We start from the raw sequence: 12,953 nt of genomic DNA, 5'->3' as shown, positions 1-12,953 counted from the left end.
AATCTGTCTTTCCCGTCTTCCTACAGGTGTGTTCACTTGTCCTGGTTTGAGCTCACTCTAGCTCTGATGTACACTTGTTTGTTCTGGTTTAACTCCTGTGCTTTTATTATCTAATCCAAGATTCTGCTTTTATGTGCAAAAAGGCCCTTGAAGTACACATTTAATTAACCAGAGGTCTGGACTTGAACTCACAAAATGTTCTTTTAGGTGTGTTCTGCCAACTTTTACTGCAGAGGATGAGGTTACTGCTGTAGTGTTTATGAAGGAAACCGGAGGAAAAGATTTAGCCCAAAGGCCTGTGCGCCCTGGGAGTGCCTGAGGCTCCCCTGGAGGAGGAAGTCTGGCCATTTTTGGTTATAGTGCATGTACACTTGCAAACATTCCATACAATCAGGAGTAAACTAGAACTAAACCTACAACAAAACCTGGACCAGGACTAAAGCAGATCTTCATCAGGATTAAACTGGTTTAGGATTAAGTACACTTTGGCTATGTTCAGACTGCAGGGCTTAATGCTCAATTCGTATTTTTTTATGAAATCCGATGTTTTTGCGAGGTCGTTCACATTTCCAGTTAAATGTGACTTGTATGTGACTCCAGTGTGAACATTAAATGGCCCAAAAGTGTCCTGCATGTGACACTGGAGACACGACGACGTCAACCGCAGCGAGCGTCTCTGTGTTTACAGAAGTTGTCCAAACATGGACGCAGCATCGAGCACCTGGAGATTTTAAAGTTCCTCTCGTACCAGAGCCAGAACATGAACAACTTACTTGTTTTAAGGAGGAGATTGAGAAGGAGAAGGACAATTTTTTTTGGTCGTGGTGTTTTGTGGGACAGAACGTTGAAATGAACGTGTGGATGTGGAGATGTAGCCAAGAGTGGTGAGTGGTGATGTGCTTTACTTCAGTGACACGGAGTTCATTAACAATTTTCACCTACTTCAGCACAGAATAGTGACGTTTGTGGCTTGTTGATAACGTGTAGGTGGATGAATGCACTTTGGCCGTTCACACTGAAGTCGCATGTCAAAAGATCAGATATGTATCGGTTTCAGGAGCACATATTGAAGTGTCCGGGGTCGCATTTGAAAAAATGGGATCTGTGTGGTTCAGACTGTCATTAAAAGATCAGATACAGGAACACAGAGGCCAAAAAATCAGATTTGGGTCACTTCAGGCTGCAGTCTGAATGTAGTCTTTGTCCTCTGCATTTGACCCGTCCTTCAATGCTGCAAATCATCGATGGTGACAACCAGGTGATGGAATCCTCATTAGAAAAGTTACTTTAGAATAGAATATAAACTTCCACCCAGGCAAGGTCTAAAAATGTCCAAACTTTTCACATGTTTTTGTAGAACAATTTGATGACGTCTAAATCTTCCAAAAAGCAAAGCACAGTCTAAAAACCTGCTTATGCTCTGAAGGCGTTTACAGTGACAGGTATGCCCCCCGCTTTCCACTGTTTTGTCTGGGTTCATTTTCTTATCCTCTCCCTCGGGTTACCGTGGAGACATCAGCCGCGTTACGCTAACCGGGACTGACGCGTGAAATCCACCTGTCTGCTAGCGTGCTAATTACTTTCTCCGTCTGTGAACGAGCGTCAAGGAGCTCAGAGAAGCCTGCGCGGGGAAGAAAATCTGAGCAAAAACCTCTGTCGTGATGGAAATGAGCCATAATTGCTAAGATTAGGGAAGGAGAGAGATACAGAGTGTTTTAAAGTGCCTATATTACGCTATTTACTGATTTAAATTCTAACGTTGTTTCCTCATCACAAACAGACCTGGAGTTTTGTTTCATTCACACATGTTTAACACACAAACCCTCAAACAGAAAACCGTCTGTTACACGTTGTGATGTCATGGGGCAATACAGGAAGTGCTCCAACTGTGTTTTTATGTTTTTGAGGAGGTAACAACATTCTAACATGAACTTGAAGCTGGAGTTGTGGTTTGTTTCTTTCACACATGTTTGAATTAGGGATGGGCAGTCGATGACATTTTCTTAATTGATCGTCGGAAGAATTAACGATCGATTATCGATTAATCATTAACGTTTTTATGTTAAAATGACCATCATTATTACTATCTGCACTACTAATCTGGGTAACACTTTATAACAACTACACCTTATTTAGCCTTAATAAAGCATGAACAAAGACTTAATTAAGAATGATTCACGCTTAGTAACTACTTAATTACTACCTTAATTAGCACTTGCACTTAATTTTCCTGTGCTGTAAATAGTTACTCATAATTATTTCATACTTAATTACTCATGGACTAACCATTTGAGCATTTATTAATGATTAGTAAACTATGAGACAATGATTTACTAATAATGTAATGCAATGATAATTCAGGCAGCTGTTATCTGTTAAGTCTTTTTGAGAGCTTTTCTAAAATGAAGACTAATTATCCTTTATTAAGCATTTACTAAGCATGAATCATTATTAATTCTTTGTTCATTATTAATTAAGTCTTTGTTCATGCTTTATTAAGGCTAAATAATGTGTAGTTATTATGAAGTGTTACCCTAATCTGCATAAATAAATTCAACTATACGACATATAAACTGTAACCACTCTAGAGCCACATCAGCCCGTTTGACATTATCATATGTTTAATTCAGATTTGTGCAACTCTCACAGAAACTAAACTTAAAACCGCATCGCTAATTTGCATAAACTAAGTGAAGATAAAACTCCAGCTCTTGTGTCGCTGATGCAGTTCAACTTCTGTTGGATTAAAAGACATGACTCAGGTGAATACAGGTTAGTGTGACCAGATTTACGTTTGTTAAAACCAGGACACCGTACGGGGGGACTGGGGCGGGGACTCGTCATCGACATTGAGCGACTCTCACCTGGCAAAACTTTTTCCCACTGGACACCGAAACATATGTGCTGCTTTGTACACTGTGCACATGGACTCACACTTGTCCCGAACGCAACGGAAAGTGTGGAATTTCTTGTACAAGTCATTGTTAAATACATATTTGTGTTTTGGTACGTTGCAGACTGACCCACTGTTTCTGTTTGTGTCTCGCTCCTTCTGAGTTCAGAGAGACACATGTACGGACCCTGTTTGGTTACACTACACACAGCAACCTACATTCAGTTTATCGATTAAAATGAACGTAATCGATGAAATTCTTAATGATCAATTATCGATTAATCGGCTAATCATGCCCATCCCTAGTTTGAATAACTCTTTATTATGAGGCTGTCTACATCTCCAAAGCTCAAAATGCTCTGTTCCACCTTGTGATGTCATGAAGTTTTCAAGTTAACAGCTCCTTTTACTTTTAGTTCAGTAGTGAGTGTCAAATCCATGGCTGAAATGATCTAAATAATCACTGAAAAAAAATAAAAAAATCACTTCTGGGAGTAGTAAAATATATTAAACTAACTGTGGTCATTTTTACACTGAAATAACATAATTCTGTGAGAACTACAACTTATGTAATAGCAATGGACAAATGTACTTCTTTTACTCACATAGTGGAAGTGTTGTGTTTAATGAGTCAGTTCTACTACAGAATCACCAACACATTTAAAGGTTTTACACTCGCTGCTCACAAACCCACAAAGACTGACTCATACCAAAGTCCTTGTAGATAAATCCCTGCACTCGCCGGCTATGGATTTAGGGCTGGCGCCGCAGTAGCTCAGTAGGGAGAGGGTTGGTTAACTGATCTGAAGGTCAGCAGTTTGAATCCTGCTCTTGACATTTAAAACATTAACATCACTGGGCAAATCCACTGACCCACAGGTTGGTGGTGCAATTCCAGCTCCCACAGATGAATGCCGTTATTGTGTCCATGGGCATGACACTTGGCCCACCTCACCCCCAGTGTCTGTGTACACTGGTGTGTGAGTGTGTGTGTGAGGGTGAATGGTTTCTTGATGTGAAATGATTTGAGTGTCTTGAAGGTGGAAAAGTGTTAAAGAAAATATGATCATTTATTATGCATCATCATATAATATTTACTTTTTTTGTCACAGCAATGTTTATTTCATCACAGCAATGCAAATAATTATGACAATATTTTATATATTTTACTTAATTTATTTACATAAATATGACTTCTAACTTAAAAAAAATAATAATACAATTTGAGTAACAATTACTCACTAAATTCATGACTGTTAATCACGGTGGTAAGTACATTTTACTTACTGTATTTTTTGGACTATAAGTCGCTCTGGAGTATAAGTCACACCATCCAAAAAATGCATAATGAAGAAAAAAAAAAAAAACATATAAGTTGCACTGGTCTATAAGTCACACTTTTTGGGGAAATTTATTTTATAAAATCAGGGACCAGGAACTGACATTTTATTGTGAAAGGCAAGTTCTAGTAATAACAACAGAAGAACAACAGACTGAATAGTTGTTAATATGTAAATGTAAGATATTAACAACTATTCAGATAACTAGAGCATAAACAACAGAACATAAGTTTACAAGACTCTCTATCTCACTCCAAATCACTAAATCCACTGAATCCATAGAATTCTTCATCCTCGGTGTCACTACTGAGCAACTCTGCGCAATTTCAGTTGTCAGTGAAGTCCAGGCTTTTTCATCCATTGACTTCCAGGGAAGTTACATGGTGCATCCTCCCTGTTGCCGTGAAGCTGTGTTTTCCATTCCCTCTTTCCGCCAGTCCCTTACAAGTTTCTCACTCACTCCAAAGTTTCTTTCTGCTGCTCGATTACCGTTTTCTGCTGCAGATTTCACTTCTTGCAGCAGGACAGGGGCTTTTTCTGCAGGAGACATGTGCAGAAAACTGATACACAAGACAAGAGCCTCTCACGTCTGTCAGTCTGAAAATTTTAATATATAAGTCACACCGGAGTATAAGTCACAGGAAACACCCAAACCATGAAAAAAAGTGCAACTTATAGTCCAAAAAATACTGTTATAATAGCAGGGATGTACCGATATCCAAATCTCTCGATAGGATATTTCCACGATATGCATGTCACGGTACAGTATTTATTACGATATTTATGGAAGCTAACAAAATTGTGAATATGCTATTTTTTTATCATAATCCAAGTAATTAAGATTTAAAAGTGCTTAATAACAGTTGTTTTATCACGTAGATTGGACTAAAACAGAGCAAAGGATCATGGTCTACGTAGTTCTGTCAGTTTTTAAGTTGTTGCTGCACCATAACAATGAATTTAAGCAAAGAGATTTGTAATTCGATATACTGTGTTGCCCCTCGATATTACTGTGAGACTTTTGATGGGACAATATCAGGATATTTCGGTTACTGTTACATCCCTAGTGATAAGTAAATTGTACCTGATATTACAGCAGTAAAATTGACTTAAAAAGGACTAGTACTACAAGGATTTTTTTTCAGTGATTCTAGTGAAATTGTACGGAGTTTAAAAACATAATGGAGCACTTCCTGTATCACCACATGACATCACCAGGTGTTTTCTGTTTGAGAGAGGAAGGGTTTGTGCGTTAAACATGTGTCTGTCTGTGATGAGGAAACGCAATACAGAGCCTTTAAAGCTCACAAGAGTCAATTTTGCGTGATGTAGGACCTTTAACAGTGCGCTTGAAGTGTTGCATGCAGATAAAGAGCTACGTGTGTGTCTGGAGGAGACAGCGAGGAGGTGGAATGGGCTCCCACGGTTCAGTCGGTGCAGATTGCGGCCGGTCAAAGGGCTCCGGTCTATTTCCTCTGCTGTGTGTGCGCAGGTGGAGCAGGAGGTGGAGGAGCTGAAGAGGAAGCAGGCCTCGGCGGAGGAGAGCTCGTCGGCACTGAGCAAAGAGGAGGTGGCCATACTCAGGTACGCAGCGCAGTGTGAGATAATGGGATTGTACCAAGATCAGCTTGATAATGGAGTTCAGCAGTGATTGCCCAAACCCTGGTTCCGGAAGTCCATTTCTCATTCATTTTTCCCATAGACTTTCCGAACCCAAAAATCACATTAAAAGTTTGAAAGCTCTGGGCTCTGTGGCAACTAATGAGAACAAGACCATAGTTTTATTTCAAATCTCTTTCTGAAACTTTATAAACCACAAAGTCATTAAAGAATTTCGCAGAATCTTGTGTTTTAAATATTCTTTTTATCCCATATAAATCCATTTTTGTCATTTTTTCAAAAGTGAAAAATGTATTTGCCATCTTCACTATCACTAACCATAAATGTAGTCCTCGTAATGGCTTTTCAAAGCTTAATATCAATTTCAGCAAACACGGCCATGATTATCAGTTTATTAATTAATTAATTGATTTATTTATTGGATTCCCATTCACATAATTTACAATAAAATGTTCCATTATAATAACAAAACATTCACACATAAGTTCATACAGTCCTGTTCCATAGTTTACTGCACTACACAACACTACTACAATTATAATATATCCAATAAATACAATGTGTAACTAGTGACTAAATATAATTATGTACAATTTCCAATATATTTCTTTAACATTTTCTTAAAACTTGGTTCATGCTTGTGAACAGTTAAGGTTTTGGGGGAGCATGTTCCAAAGCTCTATCGCCCTGTACAGAACACTTCTTTTCAGAACATTAGTCCTGGGCAGTGGAAGTATAAAATGTCCATGTGAAGCTCGTCTTGTGATAAAACCTGCTGACCACTAAAGGGCAGTAGTTGTGCAAACAGGCTCAACGTTTTTTGTAAAATACATACATTTTTAAAAAACAAAATAAGGCTACAGGTAAATCTGTCCTCAACAGTAAAGCAGGATAACCTCTCATGCATGATGCTCACGCTGCTCCTAAAAGGGCAACGCAGAGCCAGACGAGCTGCCCTGTTCTGGATTAGTTGAAGTTTGACAAGATCTTTTTTTGAGGCACTTGACCAGATTACAGAGCAGTAGTCTAAATGTGAAAGGACCAGAGACTGAATCTTAATATTTGAAAAGGGTAAAAAATATGCACAGCGTCTTATATTTGAGATGGTTGAACTCATTTTAGCAACAAGCAGCCCATGATAAAGTGGAGTCAATTTTAACACCCAATAACTTGGTCCAATCAGTTATCGGCCACAGTAGCAAGATGATATCGGATCTGTATCGGCTCAAACATCCATATCACACCATCCTTTAATGGTCCGCGTACCATTCGTTCTTTTGAATTTCAATTAAGAATGAAAAACAATAAAATGGGAAAACAGTTTATTGTTATTTCATTATTCCGTAAACTGTTATTTCTTGGTGAATGTGTATTACTCTGTGAGGCTCCTGACTACCGCAGCTGTAATGCCGCAACAATCCATCAAGTGGTGCGGCTTCGTAGTTTACCAAAGTCGTACTAAATCATGCAAAAAACCCAAGGCACTCACTGGTTAAAATAAAACGCCTTTATTAGTTTACGGCATGTCTTAATGGACAAATTACAAAGTCCCAATGCATTTCAGCCTATGGCTTTCCTCAGGGGACAAACAGAATTGAGAGCAAACCATGTGAATTAAATACAAAAAAAAAAAAAAAAACACCAATAGGGCTGCTCCACCTGGAAGAGGAGGAGTGAAGATGCACCTGTGGACACCACCTAATAATGCCACAAGATGGCATTGTTAGAACAGTGGGACATCATAGGGTATTTAAAAACTTATTATTTACAAAAATATATAAAATATATACAAAAAATACCATTCAGTTATAAAAACACAGAGAAGTCCAAATCTTCACTGAGCCCAGGATATTTTGTTGCCTGTAATTTATAAATCCAGTAGGTTTCACAGTGTGAAAAGGAAACTGGATTGTAAAACTCAAACAAAGAGTCTGGTACTAAAACATTTGGACAGATTTTTGAGCGCTGTGTACCACATAAAATCAGTTCGAGGTCAGTAACTTGACCAGAATTAATTAGGGGTGTAATGATATCCAAGTCTCGTGATACGATATCGTCATGGTATGAATCTCACGGTACGATATTTACTGCGATATCGTGGGAGAGTTCACAGTATGATGGGGAGGTAACAATATCCAAATCTCACGGTACGATATTTATTGCGATATTTTGTAGAGGCTGACAAACCTGTTAATATGTGACTTTTTCCTTTCATAATACAAAGAACTAAGATTTAGAACTGTTATTTCTTTGTGTAATCTGCACTGAAATGGAGCAAAGGATCATGGTCTGTGTAGTATTGCTGCACCATAACAATTTAAGCAAAGAGACTTGTGGTTCGATATACTGTGACGGTCCACGATATTATTATAAGAACTTTGACGATACGATGATATTCATCGTATCGTCGTATCATCGATCATGATGTTTTGGTTATTGTTACATCATACATAAGGAGCACCGGATTACAAGGTGCACTGTCCATTTCTGAAAAATCAAAAACCGTAATCATGCCCATTTCAATTTTGATATTTTATTCTCTCTGGTTTATTTGCCCCAGACGTTCTGCTGCTAGAAGGACTTACCTGAAAACATATTGCTACGTCCTCTTCTTTTATGGAGACACATTTACAGCGAGGTGATATCCTTTGTTCAGTTGACAATGAATTCACACACGGCACTAAGCAGCAGAACTTCCAGGGCAAATAAACCAGAGAGAATAAAATATCAAACTTAAAATAGACACTGAGACTGTTTTTTGATTGGTGTTATTTGAAGTAAACATTAAATTAAATATTGGAAATGTGTTTTTTGTTTGATACTAAAACGGAATAATTAAATAACAAGCTGTTTTCCCTTTTTATTGTTTTTTTGTTCTTAATTAAAATTCAAAAGAACGAATGGTACACGGACCCATAATTCACTAAGGCTGAACAATCTGGGGAAAATGTCAAATTTTTTGGACAAACATTGCGATTAGATTTCTGATTTATGTTTTAATAATAGGATTCTGCTCATAGTTTACGTTTTAAGCTTGTCCTTCTGAACGGACACACAATACAAGAATCACATTACCCAACATGTTTGTGCAGACTACAGGGTTAAGAGTACTTACGCAGAATCAGACACAATATTTTCTTTGTGCAGAAAATTATGGTACTTCAAATGCTGCATCCTTCTCAGTTTGCTCCAAAGTGCAGGAAAGGAAAAGAAAACAGCTCAAGGAACACACAACGCACTATCATTTTAACAAGACAGGAAAATGTAAAACTACTGTGATGAAATGAAATCAGTAAGTAACCATGGTAACAAATATAGCACACATAAAGAAGATTGTTCTAGCACGTGATACGTGTTGGGCACCTCTATGTTAAAGGTGCATCGTGTAACTTTTCTGTTGGAGGGACCATCACCTGCCTGTTTCTATGGATATGTCTCTACTGTGCTTGAAATGTTCCACACTATGACATTAAACTGCTCTACCTTACATTTATTCAGTTACGTGTACATTCAATTACACAATTACATTATATTTATAGCTGAAAATGACCTAAAAACAGGCATTCTGGCTGTAAGCGGGGTCTCCTCTCCACAGATCTGACCTATAACTTGGTTTAGTTTGGTCTTCATGAAGATAGAAAAGTTTAATGCGATACCCTATCCCAGACAAAGCAAAAACATCTCCATAGACAAAAGCATTTGACGCACCTTCCACCAAAAAAAGTTGCACAATGCACCTTTAATATTCATCAGTTCATCACCGATCCTTTAAGGCCCATGGGTAACCTGTCAGGAGCAGAAGCACCCATCTCCAGATCTGGAGCTAGTCTTGGTCAGGACTACCGCAGCTGGATGATTTCACCTATTGTGCATGTTTTGGACCGATGTGCTTGGAGAGAATTCACCCAAGCTGTTTTCAGGTCGGCCAGAACGGTGCCAGTGCCGGTCCCCACACCTGTTACTCTGGGAACCAAAGTGCTTACCGCTGAACGAGCTGCATTCAAACCATTTAAGTGAACCCATGATGCGTCATCGACAGAGTGGATTTGCCACCAAATAAAAAACAAGGCCATACAAAAGTGGATGTCACAGCAAGAAAATAACAATCATGGATCTCATCATCGACGCCAGCGAGCGTTTGTACTCACACAAATCATTATTTATCTGCCCCGAGCTTTGCTGCAACATCTGCTGTGGACAAACATCTGCTGTGGACAAACATCTGCTGTGGACAAACATCTGCTGTGGAGGAGGCGGCAGCGACACCCAATCCAAAGATGGAACCTCACCAGGTGAACATGGATTTAGCAGATATTTGTCTCCTCCGCTGAACACTGCACAATCTTGTTGTCACCTGATTTCTCCACCATATTCCACGTTTTCTTTGTTTGCTTATTTTACCACGTGACCCGGATGAACCTGCTGACGACTACTGTGTCGTAGAGAAAACAAGTTTTACTTGGTTCCCATTGGAAAAAAACTTCACTGGAATTGGCACAGTTCTCTGTTGGCCTGAAAATGCTACCAGACACAAGGATAAGAAAGACCTGGGTGTAGGGCTGTCGCAATAACCGTAAAAATGAATCACCGCGGTAGTAAGAGGCCCACCACGTCCACCGCGATCACCACACGTGACCAACGTGACCCGACCCAGAGTTCTGCACAGGTACATTTTTAGAGACCCGTTAACATTCCATCCGTTACTGCACGTGCCCGTGATAACCCAGGACTAACCCAGGACTAACCCAGGACTAACCCAGGACTAAGGTGCGCCCTTATAGACCGCCTGGTGACCGCAGGCAAAAGGACCGGTGCAGAACTTCGCGCTGCATGAAGGTAAGTGCGGCCGTCACCCGATCGTGCTTTGCGGGGCTCGGGGCTCGGGGCTCGCTCTCTTAAGTCCGCGGGTACCCGACCTGGTGCAGGACTCTGACCCAAGCTGCCACAGTGAGAGCTGGAGAGATGCAGCGGCACTTGTTCCAAAGCCAAATGTTACTTCTCTCACACTACACACACTATATCCACACGACAACCAAGGTACATGTGCATCTGCAACAAGAAGCACATCATTAGAGAGAGTTTTCAGAGCCACTGGAAATATTGTAACTCCGGGGGATGTGGGGTGGGGGGAGGGGGTGCAATATCATCGCTGCTTTACCGCACCGCAGGAGAAATTCCCTAACCACGACAGCCCTACCTGGAGGCCTGGGAGTCAGTTCCAGAACCTTCTAGGTGTAAGATGAGAGCATGAGCCACTTAGTCCCAGTGTAAGAAGGGGAAGTGCTCTATATTGACAGAAGCATCTGCTCTGTGGAAGTAGAAACAAAAACAGTGCTGTTTGCCCTTTGCCTGTTTGTTTACACGAGCTGCACATTTGAATGTTATTTTTATTCGATAACTTGGAGTTGGAGTTGAGCGGAACAGTTCATTCAAAGCCGCAGTACTCTGTATATCTCATTTTAGGAGCGACTTGGAGTTCACAAGGTCAGGTTTGTTGACAGCCTCTCTCTGGGAAGCCCTTCAAATTCACTTTGCTCTTGTGGATTACCATACATTTGTTATGTAAGCAAGGCCTCATTATTCCCCCTGCATGTTGCTGTTGTTGTCACACAGGGGAAGCTAACAGACAGTGTCCCTCTTCACACTGGCAGCCGAGACAAATCAGAGTACACGAGGATAGAGAAAACTGTTTTCACTGTTTAAATTGAAATATTTGGATTAAATAAGTAATAAAAATTGGTAATTGCTTTTGGAATCACTTGTAGGACTAAGCAATTAATAATATTTTAATGATGGTCAAGTAATGTGTAATGGTCAGTGAGTCTGAATCTGGGTTGGTTGTTTTAATGGAGAGGTCTACAGCCAATCATCTGTCAGGAAAAAATGTGACTTGGAGCTCAGACTTTGGAAGAAGGCTTTTTTTTGGTGGAAGGGTCATCCCCTGTTTTTTCTTTGCCTGGAATATTCCACTGTATGAAATTAAACACATCTATCAAGCATTTATTCTTTACAGGTGTTTCTACTGCTCAAAAATACAATAATTCTCTCTGTGAATAGGAGCGCCTCTCCATAGATCTGATCTGTAATGTAGCCTATAGTTGTCTCCCTTAAACTAGATCTTTAATCTCTAACGTGGAACAAAAAAAACATCAGGTGACAGACCCGCCACCAGAAAAGTTGCGCAACGCATCTTTAATCCAAAATAAAACTGATTTGATGAATTTGTGGGAGAAAATTGTGCACAGGACAAGATAGAGAATGTTTTCGGTTAAAGACTATTATCATTGATTTAAAAAAAAAAAAAAAAATCACAAATTGTTTATTCTTTTTAGCCATTTAGTTTTAATAATGCTGCTTTTATTTGTGATTAAAAGCGTAAATTGCCTTGTGTTTAAGGGTCTATTTCATTCAAATGACGATTATTAAAGTAGTCAGTGATTATATGAGTAAATTAAGTAAATTAATTACAACTATTCATATTTATTGTTACAGCGCTAAATAATACTACAACTTTTTCTCTGTGGTGGAAAAAAACAAAAACAAGTTAAAGGTGCTGTACCTGATTTTTACTGTTTAAAAAAAAATAAAAGCAGTGGTCCAATGTTATTCGCCACTTACCTTATGCACTCAGAGCATCCTCATTATTCACCACGATGAGTTTATAAGTGCTTTTCACAACTATCTGAGACCAGAGCAAAGATTTGGCATCATGGCTAACAACTGGCATGCCATGCTTTAGGACTATAAGTCACTCCAGCCAAAAAATGCGTAATGAAGAAGGAAAAAACATATATACGTAAGTTGCACTTTTTTGGGGGAAATTTATTTTATAACATTAGAAACCAGGAACCGACATTTCCTGTGTCAAGTCTAGTTGTAGTAAAAACAATAGAAGAGAGAAGAACAGACTGTTAACGTCACATATGAACAGTTCTTCAGATAAACTATAACATAAACAACAGAACAGAACAAGTTTACCAAACTCTCCATCTCACTCCAAATCACTAAATCCATTCAATTCTTCATCCTCGGTGTCACTTCTGAACAACTCGACCTCCGGAGGTAAACAGAGCGCCGCAAACTCTTCTGTGTCGCTGTCG

At 39.3% G+C, this 12,953-nt stretch overlaps 1 protein-coding gene across 1 annotated transcript in view; it reads left to right on the top strand.

Annotated features, from left to right (window-relative positions):
• mad1l1 (mitotic arrest deficient 1 like 1) overlaps nt 1-12,953 on the top strand; it is a 237,739-nt gene that overhangs the window by 103,831 nt on the left and 120,955 nt on the right. The window contains exon 14 of the mRNA XM_055158345.1: nt 5,726-5,817. Within this exon, the coding sequence (XP_055014320.1) occupies nt 5,726-5,817 (92 nt within the window). The remainder of the gene's footprint in view (nt 1-5,725; nt 5,818-12,953) is intronic.

The sequence above is a fragment of the Boleophthalmus pectinirostris genome, unplaced genomic scaffold, assembly GCF_026225935.1.
Source record: "Boleophthalmus pectinirostris isolate CB_2022bp ecotype Guang Dong unplaced genomic scaffold, ASM2622593v1 HiC_scaffold_22, whole genome shotgun sequence".
NCBI lineage: Eukaryota > Metazoa > Chordata > Actinopteri > Gobiiformes > Gobiidae > Boleophthalmus > Boleophthalmus pectinirostris.
Note: the sequence above shows the minus strand (reverse complement) of the source record. Positions and strands in the feature narration are given on the sequence as shown.